Below are 25,159 nucleotides of genomic sequence, written 5' to 3' on the forward strand. Positions count from 1 at the left end.
TATTTTTAAAGGACTCCAGCTGCTCTTTTGACAAGAAACTATGGGATGGGAGAGGGCACAAGTGTGGCAGTGGGAGATCATTTCTGCGGCTAATGCTATAATCCAGGTGAGGATATCAGGAGTTTTAGTGTTACCAGTGTAGGCAATGAGAACAGGCCGGTGATTCTGGATGTATTTTGAACATAGAGCCAATAACTCTGGAGTTTTTGCCTGAATAAATGCAAAGGCTGAAGTTATCACAAGATTATTTATTTAATTATTCCTGGTAGGCATTTTCTTTTCTTTTTTGGGGTACACTGTCTTCCCTGCACTCCAATCGAACACAGATTATACTAAAAGCAAAAAAACTTCAAAAATCTCACTATTTTTATTGGCTCTTCATTATGATTCTTTGCAGTAGATTGCAAGAATGGCCACAATCAAAGACCACCGCAGTGCCTCACCCTGAATTCCTCCCGCTCCATGCTTGACAACTGCCTCTGTTCTATACGAGCAATCAGGGCATCTGACAAGGGGTCCCTCAATTTTTCCTCTCCATCTCAAAATGTCTCCATATCTACACTATCCCCTTATCTGCTCCTCCGTACATAGAAAGGCCACCTGTACACTCCTCTCCATGTCTCTTCTTCTTCCTTGACCTGTCTCAACCCACTTCCCCCAACACCTGCACCATCAGTTATCCCCCACTCCAGCTGACCCACTCCTCAGTCTGCAAACAGGCCGATGCATTCCTCAATAGCCTGTCCATGACCAGGGTGAGACACAATCTGTGTCTTCACATCAAACTTTCTGAAAGGATATTCTCATGGGTCACCTTCACCAGCTCACCGCCCTGTGACTCTATGTTCATCTGTTTGGCTTCCGACCTGCTCCTCACCTAGAACCTTTCTCTCAGCACTCACTGACCAGCACACTGAGGGGTTCTTACTCCCCAGCCCAGCTGCATCTCACGCACCAACGGGCTGACCCTACATGACTTCAATTCTCTCTCCCCTGGGCCTCTGTGACAAAACCCTTTCCTGGCACCCCTCCCACTACTCCATCACTTTCCTTTGCATATACCCAATAAAATAAGTAATTATCTAAAAGTTCTGACCATCATTCTCTTTCTCTGTATACTTTTTCCCTTGGCAATAGCATGGTTTCATCTCTTTTCTCCCAAGATCCAGTCACCTACATTGTACCGTCCAGCCAACACCTACACCAAGGTATCCCCCAGGCACCTCAAACACAGACTGCCCAAAGCCACTCTCACCCTCCTGCCTTCCAAATCTGGCTCCCCTCCAGGGTTCCTACTGCTAACGGTACCTCACAAAGCAGACTCAGTGTCCTGAAAGCATCTTTGACTTCTCCCTTTCCCTTATAACCAAGTCTCATAGATGGTAGATCCACTGAGACACAACACTTTTCTTTTCCCTTAACTACTGCCTCCCTGGATCAGGCATCACCATCCCTCACATGAATGATAGCATCAGCCTTCCAATTGGTGTTCCTGCTTCTAGTTCACTTGCTACTTTACAAGACACTCGTCATAGTAGCAAACGCTTTCAAGAGCTCTAACCACCTCCAGAACAAAGTCCAAACTCCTTAGCCTGCAATTCAAGGCTCCTTGCAAGCATTATCTAATTTCCTGCAAATCTCTTTCACACACCTTTGCTGCAAGAGGAAAAAAGAAAAAAAGCTTTTCCCATACATGTCGTAAGAACAGCCCTAGCTCTACTCACGTTCTCCCCTCCACCAGCAGTGCCGCTCTCTTCCACCTGAAATCCTGCTGTCCTTCAAGGTCCATTCCCAAGGCCACCTCTTCCCCAAAGCCTCATCTATACACTCAGCAGGAAGTCATCTCTCTCACTTCCCAAGAACCACAGAATTCTGTCTAAATGTCTTACAGAACAACTAACTTTTTAACTTTTTTCACAGTTATTTATGCATATGGCTTATTTTTTAAATGAATGAGTAACACCTACTTCATAGAGCTATAGGGATTCAGATTCAGCCCACAGACTACACGAAAATGAAGGAAGACGGTGACGGCAGCTACTACTCACTGACCATGGACTATGTGTCAAACTCTGTCCTAAAATGCTAGGATACCTGTGAACCTGTTTAATGCTGACAAGAGGACGCCAAAGAGAAACGGCCAGAAGGGTGGGGCCGGGTTCCCAACCCAGTCTGGCTCCCCAGGCTACACTATCCTGCCGCTTAGGTGACAGGATGTATAAATGTATACAGAACAGAATGTATAATGTGACCTTGTTGGTTTGATTTTCAAAGAATATAGTCACAAACATATATAAACATAATACACTAATAATATATCTGGAAGGAGATGCAGGAAATCTTTCATAGTGCTGCCTCTGCAAGCAGGGCAAAACAGACAGTTGAGTTTTCCTTTCAGGTCCTTTTACAGAATCCAAATTTTTTAAACAGTACGCATGCATAACTTTTCTTTCTAAGTAACTTATTCCTTTGAAAATCATGCTCTGTAAGGGTTTCTTCTGCTGTTTTTGCTAGCCATGTGTTGTTCAATTAACATGTGTATAAGTGAAAGCTCAAGAGAAACAAAGATGCCACCGTGTCCACCAGGCTCTCACAGCTTTGCTAAAGTCTTGGCAAGACAGAAGGCTTAAAAATGTATAATTTGTAGCTCAAGATATACACAACTTATAAAAATGCCTGCATGTTTAAAAAAAAATACACAGAAATGCTTACCTTTTAATTTCAAACTATTTTCCAGTGTTATAAAATTTTCATAGAAGATGAAATATATCTGAGAATAGTTGGTCTCAAAAAACTGCTTAAGATCACTTGCATCCACATTATCTGAAAAGAAAAAGTTTCCATTTACGACAATTCACTTTATACAATTACCAGAATTTAGAAACAACCTTCTCTGAAGAGAAGGCAAGTACAACTAGTTTCATTCTGTTATAAGACAACACAGAACAAAACAGTATTCCTGTTTGTTTATTCTCCACCTAAGAGAGTTCTTAATTGAACCTTGGGTACCACCCATCACTCAGCCCTGCTCAGGAGACTGTGGGGCCAATTCAGGGAGGTCGGAGCTGACAGGCGCCAGCAACGACAGACCAGCTAGAAGGTCGGAGGTAAGCAGGGGCAGGTCTGGGGAGGGACAACATGACTTCCTGTTAGGGGATGAGGAAGTAGAGGTTCATGAAGGAGGCAGTTTTTGACACAGGCTGTGAAGAGGGGATAGGGTTGTATCTCTGAAAAACAACTTTGCTGGTGGAGCTCCTAAATGGACCAATTTCTGCTTCCTCCCCACCAACATACCTCTCTGGGCATGAAAACAGAAACCAGCTCAAGTGAACTAGCACAGGCTCCCCAACCACAAGCTTCTAGATGACCTGCCCCACTCATGTATGGACACTGTAGGACCTACCACGTGTTCCTAGAGTTGCCCCTGTTGTACTAGACAGTTTTGCTAAACCACAGACTGCGGACAGATAGGCGGGGGTGTGGGAAACTTAGCACAGTGACAACTCCCACTGGGGCTGAGTAGCAACACAGGCAGTTCTTCCAAGGGCCCCGGTCAGCCAGGGTAAAACCTCACAATGCTGGGGGTCAAAGTAGTCACCAACTGTCAACATACCTTTGCACATTTTCCTCAGCAAACAAGGTTGTTTGTGCCATTTACAGTCCTGACCAAGGAGTTGGCACTTTGGGAGAATACACTAGCACTTTGGGAGAATACACTAGCACCTGAGGAAAAGTAAAAACAGCTTCCTGGAGCCAGGCATTGTAGCTCACACCTATAATCCCAGCTACTTGGGAAGCTGAGGCAGGGGGATCGCCTGAGCCCAGGAGCTTGAGGCTACAGTGAGCTATGGTTGAGCCACTGCACTTCAGCCTGGGCAACATAGTGAGACCCCTGTCTCTTAAAAACAAAACAAAGCAAAAAACAAACAAACAACAAAAAGCTTCCTTAAAATTCTGCAAGGATTACTCAAGAAAAACATGTGTTGCTCTTCAGTCTGTAACAGTGTTGTACCAATTGCCTTTGCAGTCCTAACACTGAATCTATGGGAATATACATACTATGGTGTTCAAATTACATAATGTTAGCAGTAACGCAGATGATTCTGAAGAGTTGTTTTTCTCTGATAATTGTATAAGAGTTTTTCATGCAAAAATGTGCCCTGGCTCTTTGAAATAATGCATGTAAGGTGTTTATAAAGTCTTATGAGCTGCCAATTTCACACTATATTTACTGCACCAAAGTAAAACTGGGCACAGAGCTGTGAAAATTCCTAGCAAGGAACAAATTTACTGTGTGAAAGCAGGTAGCAAGGAAACTAGTATCATCAACCCACACGAATATTAACATTCCTGTGAGCTACACAATCTTGCCAAGGAATCCTTGAGTGCCTTGTGCAGAATCTGCCAGTTCCAAGAAAGAGTTCAGTACACTTCAACTCTAATGCAAACTGCTAGCCCATCTACCACTCACTGAGCCCTCTTTCTGAAGCCGGCTTCACTCAGCTGGCTCCCACTCCCCCTCAGCAGTCAGCTGAAACATCCCCACCTTACCCCCAAGACTAGGTCTGCGCCTCTGCTGTGTAGCCCCCACTCTATGCTTCCCTGTCACAGAACACATCACATTTTACTTAATTATGGTGGAATTCTGATTGAATTCCTGACTTAATTCTGAGGGAATGCTCTGTCTCCTCCGTTAGACATATTCCCTGCCCTCACAGAACCCACAGTCTATCTCATGAATCATTATGTCCCATGCATCTAGCACAATATTTAGTTCAATATTTTCTTGAATGAATTGAGAATTCATGAATTAGCCTACACATACAATGATAATGACTATACCTTGTAAACCTACAAGAAACAGCCTAACCCTCAAAATCCTTGGGGAAATCAAAAGACAAATCTTATCTCTGCTGAGGACTCCTGATTTCCATCTGCAGCCCTGACATCTCCCACTGTAGGCTCTAGTCTCACAGCCTGCTGCCAGCTGATTCTCCACGTGAGGATCTTAAAACCCTCTCAAATTAAACGTGTCCAAAGGGAAGTCCTCCATCAGATCCTGTTCTTCCCTCAGGCTCTTCCATCTCAGTAAGTTGGAACCTCCATCCACCCCGCTGCTCTGGCCACAGCCTGGGCATCACTCCTCACTACCAATCCCCAGTATGCCATTCTATTAGCCTGCCTTTATCACGTACATGTTCCAGCCCTGGACGGCCTTGCCTGGTCTATGTGGCCACGAACCCTCACACAGGCCGCGACCTCTGCCCATTGCCTGGGTTCCCTGCTTCCACTCTTCTTCCATTCCCCGTAGCAGCCAACACGAATATTTAATAGAGTCAATCAAATCAGATCACTCCTCTACTCAAAACCTTCCATCTGCCTCCAGTAGGACTTAAAATCCGAAATCTTTACCATGGCCGGCAAGGCCCTGCCCGATTTCCCCCACTCAACACCAACTTCACTGCACACCACTCTCCCCTTCACTCCCTATCCTCTAGCCACTGTGGATTCTTTCCATTTCCCAAACTTCCCAAACACATTCTCCACTTGGGGCCCCTGCAGGATGCTACCCCCACTCCCAGATCTTCATGCAGCTGGTTCAGTGTATGAGACAAAGTAGCAAATGCAGACACTATGTCTGTTCATCCTGCTTACATAACAGCAGAATTCCACAAAATCCCTTGCCAGCAGAATTTTACAAAGCCCCTGACTCAAAGACTCCGCACAGCCCTTCAGAAGAATGCCCTGAAGATGATAAGCAGGATACAGCACCGGTTCCCACATCTCCTGCCTGAATCACGGCATTTTCAGAAAAGATAGATTCGTCTCAGCCCTTGCCTCTTCCTGCACGTAATATCTGACAGCATTAATGATTATGCCTCTATAATCTATAACCAGATGGACCCTCACACCCAAACCTTGATAAGATTTTGCTCTAATGTAATTTCCGAGCACACTTAATGTAACTTCTGAGCACATTTAATGTAACTTCTGAGCACATGCAGAGTGCGCCACCTGTATATAAACTGTGGGCTAAAGTACTACTTTGGAGCAGTCAAACAGACACTCTCTTGACTCGCCCTGGTTGCAAACCTCAGCAAGACTTCTGAATAAAACTAATTTTAATTGTTTAAAAGCATCAATTTTTTTTCATCAACAGGTCTCATCCTTCAGAATCTGGATCACACATGACTTCCTCAAAGAAATGTGCAAGTGCCCCTATGTGTCACTCCACATTTCCTCCTCTCCCCGGCCCTCTCCCTTGGTAGGCTCTGCAGTGAATGTGCCTCAGATACAGAATGCCATAAGCTGGCAAACAATTTCTCTAGCATGGAGGATATGGGTGTGCTGATGCAGCAAGCTGGCACAGAAAGCTACTGCGAGATCAACAAGTCCCCATCTTTCCCTCCCTTACTCCCTCATTCCCTCAGACACTCAAATATCAGCAAACCAAACAAAGAGGGTCCTCATCATGTTCAAGGATCCCTCTTATACACTGAGATGTCCTCATGAGGCCAAAGGTCCAGGTAACAACCACCTTTATCCTCAGCCATCCAATATCTTTCTTGTGGGTAAGGCATTGGTGGTGTTGAGCTTAAGTGCTCACTAACAAGACAACTAGATACGTTCCAGGGAACCCAACGCACAGTGAACCTGGAAGCACAGCATCTACAGCACACTCAAGTTTATGTACATGTGTTGAGAACTCCTCATTGGTCTGGGCATCCTCTTCGCGTGATTCCCCCTGACAGCACTTCAGATGAGTTGAAATCATCCCTTTATTAATTTGCTGCCTCACTGTCTGGCTGCTAGAATGTAAGCAGCATGAGGGCAGAAATCTCATCTGCTTTGTCCACTGTTGCATCCCCAGCCTGAAGAACGGAGCTTGGTACATGAACGGTACTTAACACATTTGTTAAATGAACAACCAAATAACAAATATCAGATATTTTATCTTTAATTCAAAATCTAGAATCATTTCTTGATTTGTCTTTTTTTTTAAAAGACTCATCAGAAGAATATTTATAAAGTAAGCATAGGTCTCAGGGAAAGCAATCACAGGCAATGGAATTTAGCAACCTGCAAAAAGAAACACAAGAAAGGATCAAAAGCCTATTTTTAGCAAGGCTAATATCAAGAAACATAGAGATGTAACAGGAAGGCTTTGCTCAATTTAAAAAAAAAAAAAAGATGACAACTATGACCACAAACTTCCTTCAGACAGGCATTCCTGACCCACTCATTCAAACATTTACTAGCCCCTATCCATGCCAACAAGTGCTGTGTTAAGCTCTAAACAATTCAAAGAGAATAAGACCCGAGGCCCTCAGGGGTGCACAGGTAAACAAGCAAGTAACAGAATAGGCACCATGGCTGAAGCCCATGCTGGACACCACAGCAGGGAGTGGATAAGGCCACATGGGGAAGCTAGGAATGCTAATGTCATACATTTATGTCATGCTTTATGCTTTAAAGGAAATGTTCATGAGTTTATTTTATTTGACCCTCACCATGGCCCAATGAAATAGATGGGCAGGTGTGATTAAGAGAAAGAAACCTCGGGGTCAGGATCTCACATGACCTGCCCAAGGTAACACAGCCTGTTGGCGACGTCAACAGAACCCCTACCCTGGTCCTGCAACTCCATACCTGAGTAGTAGTACAAAGGCCTCAGGGACAAATGGGAATAAATCAGTCAGGAATATAAAAGAAATAAATCATTACCTTGAGGATGAGCAGGAGAGCCAGAGGAGAAAGAGAAGGAAGGAAAGCCCAAGGTAAGAAACAGGAGTGAGTGACACTGAAGAAGCAGCTCATGGAACTCTCCCCACAGCCTCTCAGGGCTGTAGGGAAGAGGGAGGGAGGGCAAGGTTGTGCTCCAGAGTCCAGATGGGAAACCGCCTTTGAAGGGATGGCTTCCAGGGTTTGGCATGGAATGGATGCTAGCACACTGGCTTACTACTATTACAGAACTCAGGGAAGTATCTCCAAATTAACCACAGGGAAGCAAATGGCAGACAGCCTGGCAGAGCTAGAGGTCACTTCTGAATTTTTAAAGAAATCTTCTTTAACTTCTCATTCTCCTGCACCACCAATCAACAGATTGTAAACTGTGTCTATTATTTTCACCTTAAATCTCAAAGATAATCTTCCACATACCACCCAAAACCACCCTCCTCCACCCCTTTGTCCAGCTAAACCTCTTGTTGACAAGTATTTCTCCACATCTAGCTGAAAGGTAACAGCAAAGGTTGAGGGCAAAACCTCTGGGGCACACTGCCTGGATTCAAATGCAGAAGCCACAGGGCCTTGGACAAGTTATTTAAACACTCCATTCTTCAATTTCATCTTTAAAAAGGGGCTAACAGGCCAGGCACGGTGGCTCACATCTGTAATCCCAGGACTTTGGGAGGCCGAGGCTGGTGGATCACTTGAGGTCAGGAGTTCAAGACCAGCCTGGCCAAAGGGGTGAAACTCTGACTCTACTAAAAATACAAAAATTAGCTGGGTACGGTGGCACATGCCTGTAATCCCAGCTACTTGGGAGGCTGAGGCAGGAGAATTGCCTCAACCTGGAAGGAGCCAAGATCGCACCAATGCACTCCAGCCTGGACGACAGAGTGAGACTACATCTCAGGAAAAAAAAAAAAAAAAAAAATAGGGCTAACAATGGTTCTTACATCACATGGCTGCTGTGATGATAAAATGAGCATATGTAGAGTGCTTATGAGAGCTTCAGTCAGCATTATAGAAATGTCAGTAATTTTAGAATTACTTTGCTCCTAGCAAAGGTCACTAATCCTAATACAGCAGTAAGTACTACTAGTAAACACACCCACAAAACCAGTGGGATTATCCCTCTATTTCCTTCCACGTATAATCCTCTTCAATAGCAATTCTATTGTTTTTTAGTTGGAAGGGTCATAACACAGTCTCACAAAAACCTGCTTCAGCAGACCCCTAGACAGCACCAAAGGAAGGGAAAAAGTCCTCATCTCACCCAGTGGGATGCTGTCAAGAGAGGAAGGAGCTCATGTTCAGTTCTCCCCTGAGGAATGACCCTCCTGCACCTTCTATACTGCCTACACCCCTCTATTCCCAAGCCAGAACTAAGAGCCATCCAAGCCCTGTCTACAGTCCTATGTGTAGGTGAAGATAGGTGCCCTTTACTATTTTACCGAAATTCCCTGGATAATGGCACTGAAGGCCTGATGATCAAGCTAACAGGCTGGTGATAGAAAAAAGGGTAAATGAAGAATGTAAGGCAAACTTGACAACTTAATAAAACAGTCATTCAGAAGCACTCAGTGAGAACAAGGAAAATAATGAAGTGCAAAAGAACTAGTCAGACACAAGACAGAAAATGCTGACAAGGATGAATGTCATTAGTAATGCACCATTACTTACTTATAGGCTAATATGATTCTGGCGATTTCACATTTAAACAGCTGCCTAGGTACCTGGGTAGTTTGTAGAAATGCCATAAATCATTCCTTCCTTCCATCCACACATTTGGATGGTACCACCCACAGTGATCCAAGACTGATCTCTTGACTTGCTTTGACTAAAAAGGCCTTAAAAATGTGGCAGTGGTTGCTGGGAGAGCCCCAAGTAGTTGCTGATCCAAGCAAAATGAGAAAATTCATGAAGAGCTGAACTCAACCCACCAGTCTGGAGCCAGCCCCAGGCAACCATGAGTGAGAAGAACCACCCCAGCCAATACAGACCCAACACAGTGAGGGAGAAAAATAGATGCCTGTTGCTGTAAAGCTTCCGGAAGCTGCTAGGTTTGGGAAGGTTTGTTATGTAACACTGTTATAGAAATGCTGGTGCAGAATAAGAAACTCAGTACAGAACAGCCTCACTGGTCATGAAGGCCAGCAAACCTATGAAGAGATACCCCCAAGTATAACACATCATCCCCTCCATTGAAGAAGGAAAAGCAGGAAAAATGAATCCAAGTTACTGGGGCTGCCCACTGACACAAACTTTCTGTCAACAGTGATCCATGCTAGCCAAGGTGAAGGCAGGAACTCCTTTTCCTGACACCAGCCAGTATGTTTCAGTACCTCCTGTGCCTGCAGTAATGTGCTAACTGCACATCAGAAGCTTGTCTACATCAGGAGGCAAAAACCTACAAAATAAGACTTTCCAGACTCAGCAGGCAATCAGATCATTAAACAGGAGGTATATCAGGAATGACTGGCTTTAATGGCCAATCAACATTCTTATCATCATCATTATTATTAAAGAGAAATTCACATCTGGAAAATGCCTAAAAATACAGACTTTACAATGTCTCTTGGAGAATCACTTGAACCTGGGAAGCAGAAGTTGCAGTGAGCAGAGACTGCACCACTGCACTCCAGCCTGGGCAACAAGAGCAAAACTCCGTCTCAAAAAAAAAAAAAGTCTCCTGGACTGATTATTTGCAACTACAAAGTATGCATGTGGATGAAAATACTAATTTACACAGCAGAAAACTTAACGCATCAGACAAAAGACTCCAGCCCCAGTGCTATAATGGCGTGAAACTCGAGATCTGGTCAAAGATGTGGTGTGAGAAGCCCAGGTGGGGAAGGATAGAATAGGAAGCGGGCTGTGAAGGAAGCACAGAGTCCCTTTTGTCCCCTTAGCTAAGCCCAAGTCATCCCCACAAGTCAGTTCACAGGTAAGGACACCTTGCCCGGCTCCTCACACACTGCTCTTAGATGCCCCTCCTACTTCTATACCTCAGTCTCCCCCACCAGCCTGTGGGCAGAGAGCGTCAGGGTCTCCCTTCAGCCAAAGCATAGGTACTGAATACATGTGTACTAAATAAATGTATCAAACAGCAGAATTTAGATATATAGAGAGGCTTCATAATTAATCCTTTCAAGCATTCCTGAAGGTCACACCAAATAACAAAAATGATTTTTCAAAAATCAAGGTAAAACTTCTTACAATAATGGACCAAAAAAGATTCCTCCAAATCAGAAGGAGTCAGGACTACTATCCTAGATAGAGAGATGATAAATTACTAAAACAAAGTAACAAGCAGTGAAGGTCCACCCTGCAGCTAGTATTAATTTCTAGTAAATAGTAACATTTTCAAAAGAATGATGGAGCAAATGCATGTTCATTCCTTAAGTTACCAACAGCATTCATATTGTTAAATTACCTAATATTTATCTACCATCTATTATATAAGTCTCTATGTTATGTAAGAAAAATCTGAAATCAGAAACATCCTCCTCAGCACTAAAATTTTTAAACTTATTGATATACTTTAAGTGAATTTATATTAATTTAGTTACATCTTTTTACTTTTTAACAAGTTATTTTCTACAAAACAGCAAGGAATTATCACCATCATATTTGTTTTACACACACATATATAATGCCTGCTACAAATGTAAAACTTAAGGCAAAACTATGAGTAAATATTACCAAAAGTACACTTTCTAAAAAATAAAATAAGACAGGAGCAGTGGCTCATGCCTGTAATCCCAGCACTTTGGGAGGCCGAGGCGGGTGGATCACGAGGTCAAAAGATCAAGACCATCCTGGCCAACATGGTGAAACCCCATCTCTACTAAAAATACAGAAATTAGCTGGGCGTGGTAGTGTGCACCTGTAATCCCATCTCCTCAGGAGGCTAAGGCAGAAGAACCACTTGAATCCGGGAGGCAAAGGTTGCAGCAAGCCAAGATTGAGCCACTGCACTCCAGCCTGGTGACTCCGTCTCAAAAAGATAAAAATAAAAAAATAAAATATGTCCTCAGGCCCACAATTTCCTCCTGTCTCTCAATTAAAGTGAGCAAAATTGGTAGAGATCACAAAAAAGACCCTTAATACAATTGTTACAAGGAGTTTCAAAAATTAAAGAAAATTAACATAATCACTCTCAGTGAAGGAGTTCACTCCTCCTGCAGATTCAGCCAGCAGCTCAGGGCAGAGGTTCCCTCAGTTCCTGTCCTGTCATCTGAGTTCTGTCCCACAAACCGAAATACCAACAGCAAATCCCTTCTTGAATTTTCTGCTTCAAGACACTCCACCCCCAACCTCACTCACCCTTCCCCATACTTTCCCTGTCCACTACCCCCTCTCCTCTCTGTCATATCTTTTTCAGTCTAAGGCTATTTATAGAATTTCTGCAAAGCTTTATGAACCAAAAGACATAAGTCCATTCTACAAGTACACTTGTCTAATATCATCAAGATTTCATATTTCAGAAAAATTCTCTGAAGTACTATACATTCAATCTGCACCCACTTTAGCATAAACATCATTGGAAATATTTGATATGGAATTACTCCTGAAGTCATCCAGAAGTTAAGTAATAACGTATTCAAGATAACCCCGGCCCCTCCTTTACTACACGGCACCCCACCAGAGATCTTCCCCTTGCTGCTTGCAAGACCCTCCATTTCCTCCTCCTTACCTAGCTACCATGAGCTGCCTAAGAAAGCACACTCAGTAAGGAAACTATAATTAGAAGTGACCATGGACCACCCCCTAGGTACACATCAGGAGATGTCCCACCAGGCCTTGCACTCAGGTTTCCATCCATCTCCTGGGAAATCCAATTCCCACATGGTCTTCATCTCTGACTGTCACCCCCACACAGGTCTCGGCATCACCAATCTCACCACCCACTATATCCAATAAAGCTCACCAAATCCTCTCTTGTATGCCACCTGCAAAAGCTGTTTCCTTTCAGCTGTACCTGAAACCTGGAAGTCCCCTCAGCACACTGGTTCCTTGCGGTCTGCCTGGTAAGGCTTTTGTCTTCCTCCTACACTCACATACCTCCAAGCCTAAGATGAGACAGGTGGCCCCGTTGCTTCCCACTGCAGTCTCCAGACCATTCTGGTCCTTCCCCTCACACACACAGTGCTCCTCTGCTGCTTACACCATCTATCTCCAACTACATCTGTACCAACTTTCACTGACTGGAGTTGCACAATCTTTCCCCTTCCCAAGACCCTCTCCTGAAGATCCCAGGGACTGGCTAACTGTCTTTCAGTACACTACTAGCACTGTCTTCACTCTGGTTCCAACATTTATATATATGATGCCTGACTCCCTCATTTCTAATGAGGTTCTCCTCTACCCTACCTCTGCCGCCCACACCCACAGCCAGATCCTAGACCCGGTGGTTACTTACAATCTCCCCACCTGCAAGCCTCAATTTCAAGCAATCTACTCTCTCGTCACCCGCTATTTCTTATCCTTCCCGCCCACTCCTTCTGGAACCCTAATTCCAACAACTCTTCAACCTTACTGGGTCCTTGAATCCAATAACCCCACCATCTTGTCACTATCTCTGATGCCCCTCAAGTCCTCACTTCCTTTCTTTCTCAATTTAGCTTCCACAGCTCCTCTTTTTAATCAATCCTTTCACTGTCCTCCAACCCCTCTGCCTCTTTCTCCCTCTAACATATTCATGTAATAAAACCCCAGTCTCAGTTTCAACCCTGATTCAATTGAAAGTATTTATCAGAGCACAGACCATGTACTGGATACAAAAGATTTTTTTAAATTTTGTATTAAATATTTAATGCATGTAAAAAAACAAGTTTTGTATATACATAATTTACGATGTATAACAAACACCTTAAATCACCCACTCAACAAAAGCATCCAGTCCAATCAGGCTTTGACACCACTCCCCAACACTGCACTAAGGAGTTCCACACCACTAATCCAATGGCCAATTTTCACTTCTCTCCAGGGCCAACAGCAGATACACATGTAATCTGTGCCCAAGCACCACTAGCCTGGTCCATCAGAAGGAAGCAGAGTCCAGAAGCCTGACATAAAACTTCCGGATATATATTGGGGCCTAAAGTGTATATTCTCCTATTGCAAGTGATATAGTTTGGATATTTGTCCCCTCCAAATCTTATGTTGAAATCTGATCCCCAGTATTGAAGGTGGGGCCTGGTGGAAGACATATGGATCATGGGGGTGGATTCCACATGAACATCGTGGTGCTGTCCTTACAGTAATGAGTGAGTTCCCTCTCCATTCGTTCCCATGAAAACTGACTGTTACAAAGAGGCTGGCACCACCTCCTCTCTCTTATCATGTGATGCCCACTCCCCTTTGCCTTCTATCATGAATGGAAGCTTCCTAAGGCCCTCAAAACAGGAAGATGCTGGTGCCATGCTTCTTGTACAGCCTGCAAAACCATGAGTCAAATAAACCTCTTTTCTTTATAAATTACCCAGTATTCCTTTATAGGAACACAAAGGGACTAAGACCATAGGAAATGAAACAAAGTCATCTTTTAGCTCCACTGACAGGTTTGTTTCTTACATACAATTACAGCCATATTGTACATGCTAGTTATACTAGTTTAAAATATTTTTAAAAATCCATAAATATATATTCAAAAATTTATCATAACTGAGCATTTATTTCCACAAGCATTCTCCACAGTATTTTAAACTAAAAACTGAGAGCAGCCTGGAGCAGACACTGTTGCTTTCTCTCCAGCTCCTTCACCTCACCCACCACCCACAACAGACCCTCCCTCTTCCTAACAGAGCCTCCATTTGCTCAGGGATCTTCTCCTCCACAAAGCAGTGCCTCTCTCAGAAGCTGGCCTGTTCCAAGTCCCAGAGGGAGGACCTGATACTGCTGAGCCAGTTATGGTGGCAACATGCCCCTTGCCAGTGACTCAAGCCTGTGACCCAATGCTGATCAATACAAAACAATAGAAGTCTGATGAAGATAGCTGAGACAAGCTTTATTGATTTTAAGGAATAAGTGTTCCCCTTTTTCCTGCCTTTGGCTATCATTCTGTCAGAGTGCAATGGCTGTGGGCATTTTGCCACCCTGAGGACAAACTGGCCACACTAAGGATGGCAAAGCCAAGAGGTGGAAAGCATCTGGACTGTCAACATCACCAAACCCATGAATTAGCTAATTCTGGGGGCTCCCTGCCTTGGGGCCTCTTTTTATAGGAGAAAGAAATTCTTATTACTTGCTTATATTTGAGTTTTTTGTTACCTCCAACCAAAAATATCCTTGTAGGCAGACAGCTGACATAAAATTTGCCAATTCCAACAGGAAACAAACACTAGTGTCAACTGAAAAGATCACAGAAATTATAATACTAATCCTACTTCATTTCTGAAGGCATATTGTTTTCATTTCTTTACTCCTATAAAGTAACCAGATGTACAACATCAAATTCTTAGAAATCAGATAAATAGTAACACTTGGTTAACCAGGAGTGACAGTCCTTGTGTAAAAGTAATTATGTATAAAGATACAGTCCAAATACTTAGTGTTAACCTTTTTAAAAGTACAGCTATTTTTACTCAACATTTTTGACACACATTTCTCAAATGCAGGATTCTAAAACTTTGTTTTTAATACATATCAAGTACCAATATAATAAAACATACTATACAAACTGATATCAAAATCAAATGTGAGTTATATTACATTTTAATATATTTATCTCTCTTTTAGGAATCAAGTTTCATCAGATATTTTAAAGTCAATGCATACTTGGATCTCCTTTTCTTGATCTGTATTGGAGCTAGCCTACATTATAATCAAAATCGCTCTGAGGGGAAAAGTTGGAGACAGAAATAAAATGACTACAGCCTAGGAACTGTAGTCACCTCTACCCCCCCTAACTAAGGAGGCAGGAAAGTGATGAGGAGAGTGTTTACAGCTGTCCAATAATGTATCATGTCAAATAAATATGATTGGCAGTAATAACAGCTCACAAAACAGCTTTGTATACATTGACTCAACCTCCAACAACCACAGGATGGTGGGTATCATTCTTACCCCCACTAGAAAGGGTAGGTCACTGCCAGGATTCGAACCCAGGCAGTCAGCCTCCCATACTGTTCACCCAATTAAGTGTAATACTAATAGAAAGTTGGCCGGGCACGGTGGGTCACACCTGTAATCCTAGTACTTCGGGAGGCCGAGGCCTGCAGATGACTTGAGCCCAGGAGTTCGAGACCAGCCTAGGTAACATGGTGAAACCCCATCTCTACAAAAAATACAAAGATTAGCGGGACTTGGTGGTGTGTTTCTGTAGTCCCAACTACTTGGGAGGCTAAGATGGGAGGATGGCTTGAGCCTGGGATGTGGAGGTTGCAGTGAGCCATGATTGAGCCACTGCACTCCAGCCTGGGCAACAGAGCTAGACCTTGTCTCAAAAAATGAAAAATAAAATTTCAAAAAAGATATTGTAACTTTAAAAAAAAAGTGAGAGAGGAAGTTAAGGGAAGCATGCCTGGAAATATATTTTGTTTTATTTTGTTGTAAAACAAAAAGAACACAGGAGAGATATGGCACAAGTCACAGAACTAAATAGTTACTAAATACAAAAGTACACCCAGAAGTTGGTTTGTTTAAAAAGTACACCAGAGTCAGTTTGCAAGTGGAATGACCTTCCTCCTAGACAATTCAAAAGGGTGGCATTTCTGTGAAATTAACTCAGTAAAGACTGAAGTGGCTTTCCCCAAGGGACCGTCTTAACCTCCAGGAAATCATCATATTATCCCCAACTTGTGAGCAGCCTCCAATATTGTCACCTCTGCTGTGTCCCTAACACAAAAAACCGAAGGCCCTTCTGGTCGCTGGGCAGTCACTCACAGGCACACAATCTGCTAATAGCATGTGAAGGCCTGAAACTCACGACCTGAAGGATGGGTGATAGGGAATTTTGTTATAGGAGTCCAGTGGAACATGCTACAGCCATTTAAGTCTTATGTAATTCTTCACTTACTGATGTGGAAAAATATCCAAGGCTTTAAGTCAAAAACATAGTGTTAGACCATGCAGAATGACTATTCATGTAAAACCGTGTTTGTGTGTGTAACCGAGGCAGCAAGCGAGGCAGGTGCAGGGAAGAGAGAGAGAAAGGAATGCACCCAAGCAAGTGCCAGCCTAGAAAGCACATTCACTGGGATTTCAGTAATGCTCGGCAGAGGACTGCAGAATTTGAGGACCCCTTGATACCTAAATTATTTTTCATATGTTCATATTATCCAAATGTTTACAATGAGTATGTAAAATTGTAGAACCAGAAAAAAACTATAAAGCTGTTTTGGAGGGTACTTCCAGGGTGTTCGAAAAAGGGATTTTTTTCAAAGCCTGAACATTTACCACAAAAAACTCATCAATCACAACACCAGGCCATACTTTTCTCCAAACCTGTCTTACTTTTCTAAAAGAGTATCTTTACCAATTCTAAAATGTTGTAAAAAATAGCAAATGACTTAAATTTCCTCTGTCCAATTTTTTAATTATACTCCTTCTGTAACAGCACATACTTGGTACATAATGCTTTGGAACGACCTAGTTATTTAGAGGAACTTTGCTGCCTTTGTGTTTCTCTAGACATCATTCACTGAAAAGGATAAAAAATAATAGAACTGGGCAGAAAGACATTTCTCTGACCAGCCATTCAGCAGCTAGCACTGAGTAGGCAAGAGCAAATGTTTGACACTTTTGAATGCAAAGAAGTGATGAAATTTCCAGTCACAATGAGACCTATTCCTAAGACCTGGAAGCCTTAGTCCATGTGAGTCAACCTCTCCTCGTTGTGCTTAAACCTGATGCTGACTGACTGTCAACTGACAGAACAGAAGCTTCTTCATAGCACACTATAAAAGTGCTAAAGAGATGGTTTATGCTCAGAAATGATGTCTCTGGAAGAACACAAATGATTCTCCTCCTGTATGTAGCTAACCTAATACTGTCATATTTTGAAACACCATAGCCACCTTTCTGAATAAGACATAAGGTTCAGTTAGCAACACTGGTTCACAGAATTACATGTTTGCAATTAACAGAGCCAAAGATCAAGATTCCCTCAGGTCTTTCCATTGAGAAAAGACCAACACAAAGCACAACTGGGGTCCTAACTTAGGTGGATATCTGATGTGGAGCCAATCTGCAGTGTTTGCTGCCTTTTGCAACCATTCATATTAAATTGTTGGTGTACTGACCCATCAACATTTTTCTGGTCTCATTCTTTTCCAGTCACTGACAGATCTCCATGTTTTTGTCAGCAGCAGGAGCACTTTTTAATGTGCCTGTTCTCTGCCTGTCAGTAGAGTTGGGGATAACAGCAAGCCCGTCTCCATATTGCTACAAGCTCAGGCCACTGTGTGGGCCCATTACATGGCCCACTATACTCCAGCTTTGCCAACCCACTGGCCACAAAGTGTTTCCATCCTGTCTTCTCATCACTACTCGCTGCTGCAGTAAGGAGGACACAGGCTGTCTGTCCCCATCATCCTTAACACCTATGCTTGCTACAGCTTCCGCAGCCACTCATTTCTCTTCTCTGGCACTGCTTTTCTTTCTCTTCCCTCTTCCCTTGTCTGCCTCCAGTCACTGGTCAGTTTTTGGGCAAAAGATCTGACCTTTTATAAAGTAAGCCAAAGAAAGCTTTGTTACAAAGCTTGTGGTCAGAAAACCAATCTCTGGTAAGCTAACCAAGCAAGTATAGTCTCTATGAGGGAACCACATTGATTCCTTGAGACCTAAAGGTCAGCTCAGATCAATCCTCTGCTCTTAGCCCCATTGGAGTGCCCCATCTTATCTTACTTAGAGTAACATCCCAAGTCCTTACTGGGATGCCAAAGTCCCACGCCATCTTACCCCTATCTCCCCTCTCCCACCCCTGCTCCTTTCCTGGCTCTTTCTATCCTCCACCCCTCCACCCCTATTGACTTCCATGAGATTTCCAGTCTATTTATGACTCAGAGCCTAGTACTTACTGTTCCCTCTGCTTAGAACACTATTCCCCAAAAATAATCACAAAGCTGCTCCTTTGCTTAACCCAGGTCTCAGTCCAAAGCTCTCTTCAGAGAGGCCTTCCCTCACCCCAATATCTAAATAAGCATACACGTACCTTTATCAAGCAGAATTTTTCTATCATCATTACCTGAAATTGTATCATATATTTGTTATTTGGTTTTTTTGTTCTTGTTTTTCAGAGATGGAGTCTCACTATGTTGGCCAGGTTGGTCTTGAACTCCTGGCCTCAAGCAATCCACCTGCCTGGGTCTCACAAAGTACTAGGATTACAGGCATGAGCCGCTGCGCCCGGCCTGTTATTTGTCCATCTACCCTAATAGAATGAAAGTCCCATGAGCGCTAGGGCTTCATCTGCAAATAGCAGGCACTCAGTCACTATATGTGGAATGACTTTAAAAACAGTGGAAATAGTCCAAGCTACATAGACCTAAAGAGTAGTCAATCCCATTTGTTAAAAGGGCAACTCTTTACTCCCATCAAACTAGAAAAATAATCCTCTCACTTAAGCCTGGGAGATCAAGGCTGCAGTGAGCTGTGATCATACCACTGCACTCCAGCCTGGGTAACAGAGAGAGACCCCCATCTCAAAAAAAAATTTTTTGTGACAGAGAGAAACCCCTATCTCAAAAAAAATTTTTTTAATTAAAAAAACAGAAAAATAATCCTCAAATATGACTCCCATAATCTTAAATAGAATTTACAGAATGTCATCTAAGCTTTGCTCAATGATATATGATTATTAGCACAAAAGTCAATGAACCTCTTATGGTATAAATGGGCATGGGCAGAGCTACAAGCAGTTCTGTTCTGGGAGGGAATGTGCCAGAATGCCTTTCCTCTATTCCTCTACTTTCTCGGAAATACAGGAGCCAGAATGAGATTCCATCTCTAGGAACAGGACAAGTGATCCAGGCTAGCCAATCACAGTACTCCATCTCTAGGAACAGGACACGGGATCCAGGCTGGCCAATCACCGTACCCCATCTCCCTCACCCAGTGATTGGTACAGGAATGGGTACGGGCCCTAGGGGAGTGGCCACACTCCTCTCAAGGGTCACTAGCTGCCAGGACATGTCAGGCTGGCAATGCTAGGGACCATCACACCTGTATCTGGCAGAGTTGGCCTGAGAATGAAGCAGAAGCACAGAAAACAAAAACACAGAACCAAAGGTAGAGACTATTTTCCACCAAGTGGGGAGGTGGGAAAAGACAGAGTGGATATGAGACTGAGTAAGTATCCTGACCACATCCCTGTGGACAGTCATCTCGAATGCCAAACGTTCCCTTAGACTGTTTAGTTACGTATGTCATTAAATCCCTCTTTGGCTTAAGTTAGTTCAAGATGGGTTTCTGCCACTTGCAACCTAAAGTCCTAAGTATTACAAATACAAATATACTCAATATATGCTACCCTTCTAGTGGAGCAGAATAATTAAGAAAAGAAAAAAAAATGCCTAGTCTGGTTAAACATATACATACAGGTAGCTGTCAAGAGCTGGGGAAAGGAGGGAATAAGGAGTGAATGCTTAATGGTTAGTTTTCCAGGGGTGATGAAAATGTTTTGGAAGAAGATAGAGGTAGCAGTTGCAAAATGCTGTTAATGTACTAAGCACCACTGAATTGTTTACTTTTAAAAGAGTGGGTTTTTTTGTGTTTTTTTTTTTTTTTTTTTTTTTTTTTTTGAGACAGAGTCTCACTCTGTCGCCCAGGCCAGAGTGCAGCGGCTCAATCTCGGCTCACTACATCCTCCACCTCCTGGGTTCAAGGTTTTTGGTTTTCGGTTTTGTTTTTTTTGTTTTTTGTTTTTCTGAGATGGAGTCTCACTCTGTCGCCCAGACTGGAGTGCAGTGGCACGACCTCAGCTCACTGCAACCTCTGTATCCTGGGTTCAAGTGATTCTCCTGCCTCAGCCTCCCAAGTAGCTGGGATTACAGGCACCCACCACCACACCCAGCTTATTTTTGTATTCTTAGTAGAGTATTTTGTATTTTTAGTTTTACTATGTTGGTGAGGCTGGCCTCAAACTCCTGACTTCAGGTGATCTGCCCACCTCAGCCTCCCAAAGTGCTGGGATTACAGGTGTGAGCCACCATGTCTGGTCTAAAATGATTAATTTTATGTTATGTGAATTTCAACTCAATAAAAAAAATTAACATTCAAACAATGCTGCAAAGCACTTCTTGATGGTAGAATAGGCTTTTGCAAAAGAGGAAATTGGGTTAAATGGGATATACATTTTAAAGACCATTGATCTGTATTAACAAACGACTTTTCAGAAAGATTGTTCCAAGTTACAGTCCTATCAAAAGTGGAGACAGCTCACACTGTATACTATCATCAGAGAAAAAAAGACAACAGCAAATTTGCTAATATAATGGATAAATACATTTTAATCTCTAAGTTTATATATTTAGATTACTAGTGAGGAACAAACACTGAAAACATTCATATGGGTCTTAGCATTTGTCCATTTGCAATTTACATATACATACATTTTGAACATTTATTTACTACAATTTTTCTTGTTAATTACACGTAGTTTTTTATGTATTATGTATGTAACTATTTCTCCTCTTATAACTTTCAAATATTTTTCCAGTTCATTATTTACTTTTTACTTCAGTTAAAGGTGATGTGTCTGTTTCTATATTTATTTATTTTGGGAGCAGGAAAAGAGAAAAGGAACAATTCTTTCCAAGACAAATATCTGCAATATGACACACACAGACAAAGACACAGACACATGTTGAGGAAGACTAGAGGATATTTTACTTCCACTCCAGGAGTTCAGCATAAGCTATACCACATCAAGCCTAACTGGCCACATGCATCCTCATCTTCTTAGATACTATAGAGTCCATGGAATAGAGAGAGTCCACTGTTTACACCAGGACTATGACCAGACAGAAATAAAACACGGTGATCCCTAACAGAAGTTGTAAAGCAGCAGCATATGTCTTCAGTTCCCCTCTCTTCCATGTAGTTTTGAAAATACTATCAAAGATTTCATTTAAAAATTTTTCCCAAATAACCCCATTTAAAAAATGGGCAAAGACATGAACAGATATGTCACAAAAGAAGACATACAAGCAGCCAACAAACATATAAAAAAATGCTCATCATCACGAATCATCAAAGAAATGCAAATCAAAACCACAATGAGATACCATCTCATACCAGTCAGAATGGTTATTAAATAGTTAAAAAAAATGGCTGATGCTGCTGAGGCTGTGGAGAAAACGGAACACTTACACACTGTTGGTGGGAATGTAAATTAGCTCAGCCACTGTGGAAAGCAGTTTTGAGTTTCCCAAAGAACTTAAAAGAGAGTTACCATTTGACCCAGCAATTCCATTACTGGGTATATACCCAAAGGAAAAAATAAATCATTCTACCAAAAAAACACATGCACTCATATGTTCATCGCCATGCTATTCACAACAGAAAAACATGGAATCAACCCAAGTGCCCATTAGTGGTGGACTGGATAAAGAAAATGTGGTACATATACACCATGGAATACTACACAGCCATAAAAAAGAATGAAATCATGTCTTCTACAGCAACATGAATGCAGCTGGAGGCCATAAACCTAAGCGAATTAATACAGGAACTGAAAACCAAATATTACATGTTCTCACTTGTAAGTGAGAGCTAAACACTGAGCACAAGGGGACATAAACATGGCAACAAGATACACTGAACACTACCTAGAGTGGGGACAGAGGGAGTGGGGTATGAGTTAAAAAAAACCTATTTGGCACTATGCTCACTATGTGGATGACGGGATCCACACCCCAAACCTCAGCATCATACAACATACCCATGTAACAAACTTGCACATGTACCCCCTGTACCAAAAATAAAAGTTGAAATGTAAAAAAACAATTTCCTCACTAGCTGTAACAGGTCTTTGACTGGGGGGAATGTGACTCAGTTTTGGTTTTTATAAATTTAAAACTTTACAATAATATCTCTCTAATTTTGTTCCCATGAAGGAATATCTGGGGAATTTGCCTAAGCCTGCCCTTGCCAACAGCTCTCCAGCATTGCTGCCCCTCTTTCCCCCAACCCTCATCAAGGTTTACAAACACCAATCTCTCTCCCTTTGGTCCACGGAAATAGTCCTTTCTTACATCTATTCCCCTTAGAATCCAAGAGATTGGTCTGATAATGAATGTGTATAAACAAAGGAGATTAGAGAATTCATTTGGGAGAAACCACCACTCTTAATTCATGATCTTGAATCATTAATTTAATGTTGGAAACTTCTGACTGATGAAAACAATCTTTGGGGCAGGAAGGCTTTCAGGAATTATTTAAGCCATGATGGACCAGCTCTGCTCCCCAGTAGACTTAGATCCAGCTATTCAGAAATCACATTTTTGGTTGGTGGTTTTTTTTAAAAAAAGTTACTTATTCTAAACTAAGATTGCAAGCTCTGGTATGCCTAGTGCTATGCACAATGTCTGGCACATAGTTTGTGTTGGACATATAACTGCTAAGTGAATAAAGGAACTTGAGCCAGCTCCCTGGGTTCAAATCCTGATTCTGCCACTAACTGGATGTGTAACCTTGAACAAGGTTCTTAACCTGTCTGTATCTCAACTGTAAAACAGGGATAATGATATTCCCTATCTCATTTGGGCAGATTAAATGCATTAATAAATGTAGAAATATTTATGGCACTGTTCAGCACATAAAAAGTACTAAATAAATATTAATTATTATTATTCCAAATAGAGGAGTAAGCTATCAAGAGAAATCAAGATGCAAAAGAAGCTGCTCAGGTTCTCTATGTACTTATAATTTAGTGGGAAAGAACACGTATAAGGCGTGAACACAAATAAACATGGTATGGGCCAGGCACAGTGGCTCACGCCTGTAATCCCAGCCCTCTCGGAGGCCAAGGCAGGCAGATCGCAAGGTCTGGAGTTCAAGAACAGCCTGGCCAACATGGTGAAACCCCATCCCTACTAGTAATACAAAAAAATTAGCTGGGCGTGGTGGCACGTGCCTGTAATCCCAGCTACTGGGGAGGGTGCAGCAGAAGACTTGCTTGACCAGGGGAGGTGAAGGTTGCAGTGAGTGGAGACCGTGCCACTGCACTCCGGCCTGGGCGACAGAGCAAGACTTTGTCTCAATAAATAAATAAATAAATAAATAAATAAGCATGGTGCGGCCAGGCGCAGTGGCTCACGCCTGTAATCCCAGCACTTTGGGAGGCTGAGGTGGATGGATCACAGGGTTAGGAGTTCAAGACCAGCTTGGCCAAGATGATGAAACCCCGTCTCTACTAAAAATACAAAAATTAGCCAGGCACGGTGGCAGGTGCCTGTAATCCCAGCTACTCAGGAGGCTGAGGCAGGAGAATCACTTGAACCCAGGAGGCGGAGGTTGCAGTGAGCCAAGATCACACCACTGCACTCTAGCCTGGGCTGCAAGACTCCATCTCAAAAAAATTAATAAATAAATATGAAAATAAGCATGGTGCAAAGTCAAAGGCCATTAATACCAAACAAAAGGTACAAAGTGCTGTGGGAATTCTGAGAAGAGATACATTCAGGGCAAGAGGATGAAGAAAGCCCACATGGAAGATATAAAGTGTTGGCACTATCTCCTGGAAAAACTGTAGATGGCAGGATGGACAACGGCTTCCAGGAAATGGATGGTAGATTAGTTTGGGTTCTCTGAGAAGTAGAGGCCAAGACGGGGTTAGACATGCGAGAGATTTATTGGGGAAAATGCCCATGGAGGATAAATGAGAAGGAGCTGGTGAAGGCAGGGAGAGGATTTAGACTATGATGCAGGTCTGACCCCTGGGAAGGGGAGTGGGGAATGAAGGAAGGTTGAGTAGGAAGAGTGTCAGACGTCAACACAGTTCTGAGAAGGTCTTAGGCCAACAGGAAGTCCTCAAGCCAAAGGGGCCCTTCAGAGGCATCTGAAGTGTGCAGGAATAGGTAGCATTAATACTCCTGCAGTGCTCAGTAATGGGCTAAGAGCTTCCCAAGGGAAACTAAGCTTTGGCTCAAAATTGGTAGATTCAGGGAGCAGCAGCTGGGGGCATCAGTCAATCATGCTCCCCACAGCAGGAGAAGCAGCACATTCTTATGGCTGTCATAGTCAGGCACAAGCAATGTCACAAGTACCATGCTTGTACTTTCAAGCATGGCTAAGGTTCAATGAATATGTGTCATCACTTGAAATCAAACACAATATCCATGGGCTCCTGAACTTTATCAAAAGGGATTTTTTTTAACTTAACCATAATTATAATACCAAAATTTGATTACTACTTTGTCCAGGGGCAGTGGCTCACGCCTGTAATCCCAGCACTTTGGGAGGCCGAGGTGGACTAATCACTGGAGGC

At 42.7% G+C, this 25,159-nt stretch overlaps 1 protein-coding gene across 4 annotated transcripts in view; it reads right to left on the minus strand.

The window, feature by feature from the left end:
• RALGAPA2 (Ral GTPase activating protein catalytic subunit alpha 2) overlaps nucleotides 1-25,159 on the minus strand; it is a 321,485-nt gene that overhangs the window by 286,659 nt on the left and 9,667 nt on the right. For all 4 annotated transcript variants that reach the window (XM_050745426.1, XM_050745427.1, XM_050745428.1 and 1 more), the window contains exon 2: nucleotides 2,713-2,823. In XM_050745426.1, coding sequence (XP_050601383.1) covers nucleotides 2,713-2,823 — 111 coding nt within the window. The remainder of the gene's footprint in view (nucleotides 1-2,712; nucleotides 2,824-25,159) is intronic.

This window comes from Macaca thibetana, chromosome 10 (assembly GCF_024542745.1).
Source record: "Macaca thibetana thibetana isolate TM-01 chromosome 10, ASM2454274v1, whole genome shotgun sequence".
NCBI lineage: Eukaryota > Metazoa > Chordata > Mammalia > Primates > Cercopithecidae > Macaca > Macaca thibetana.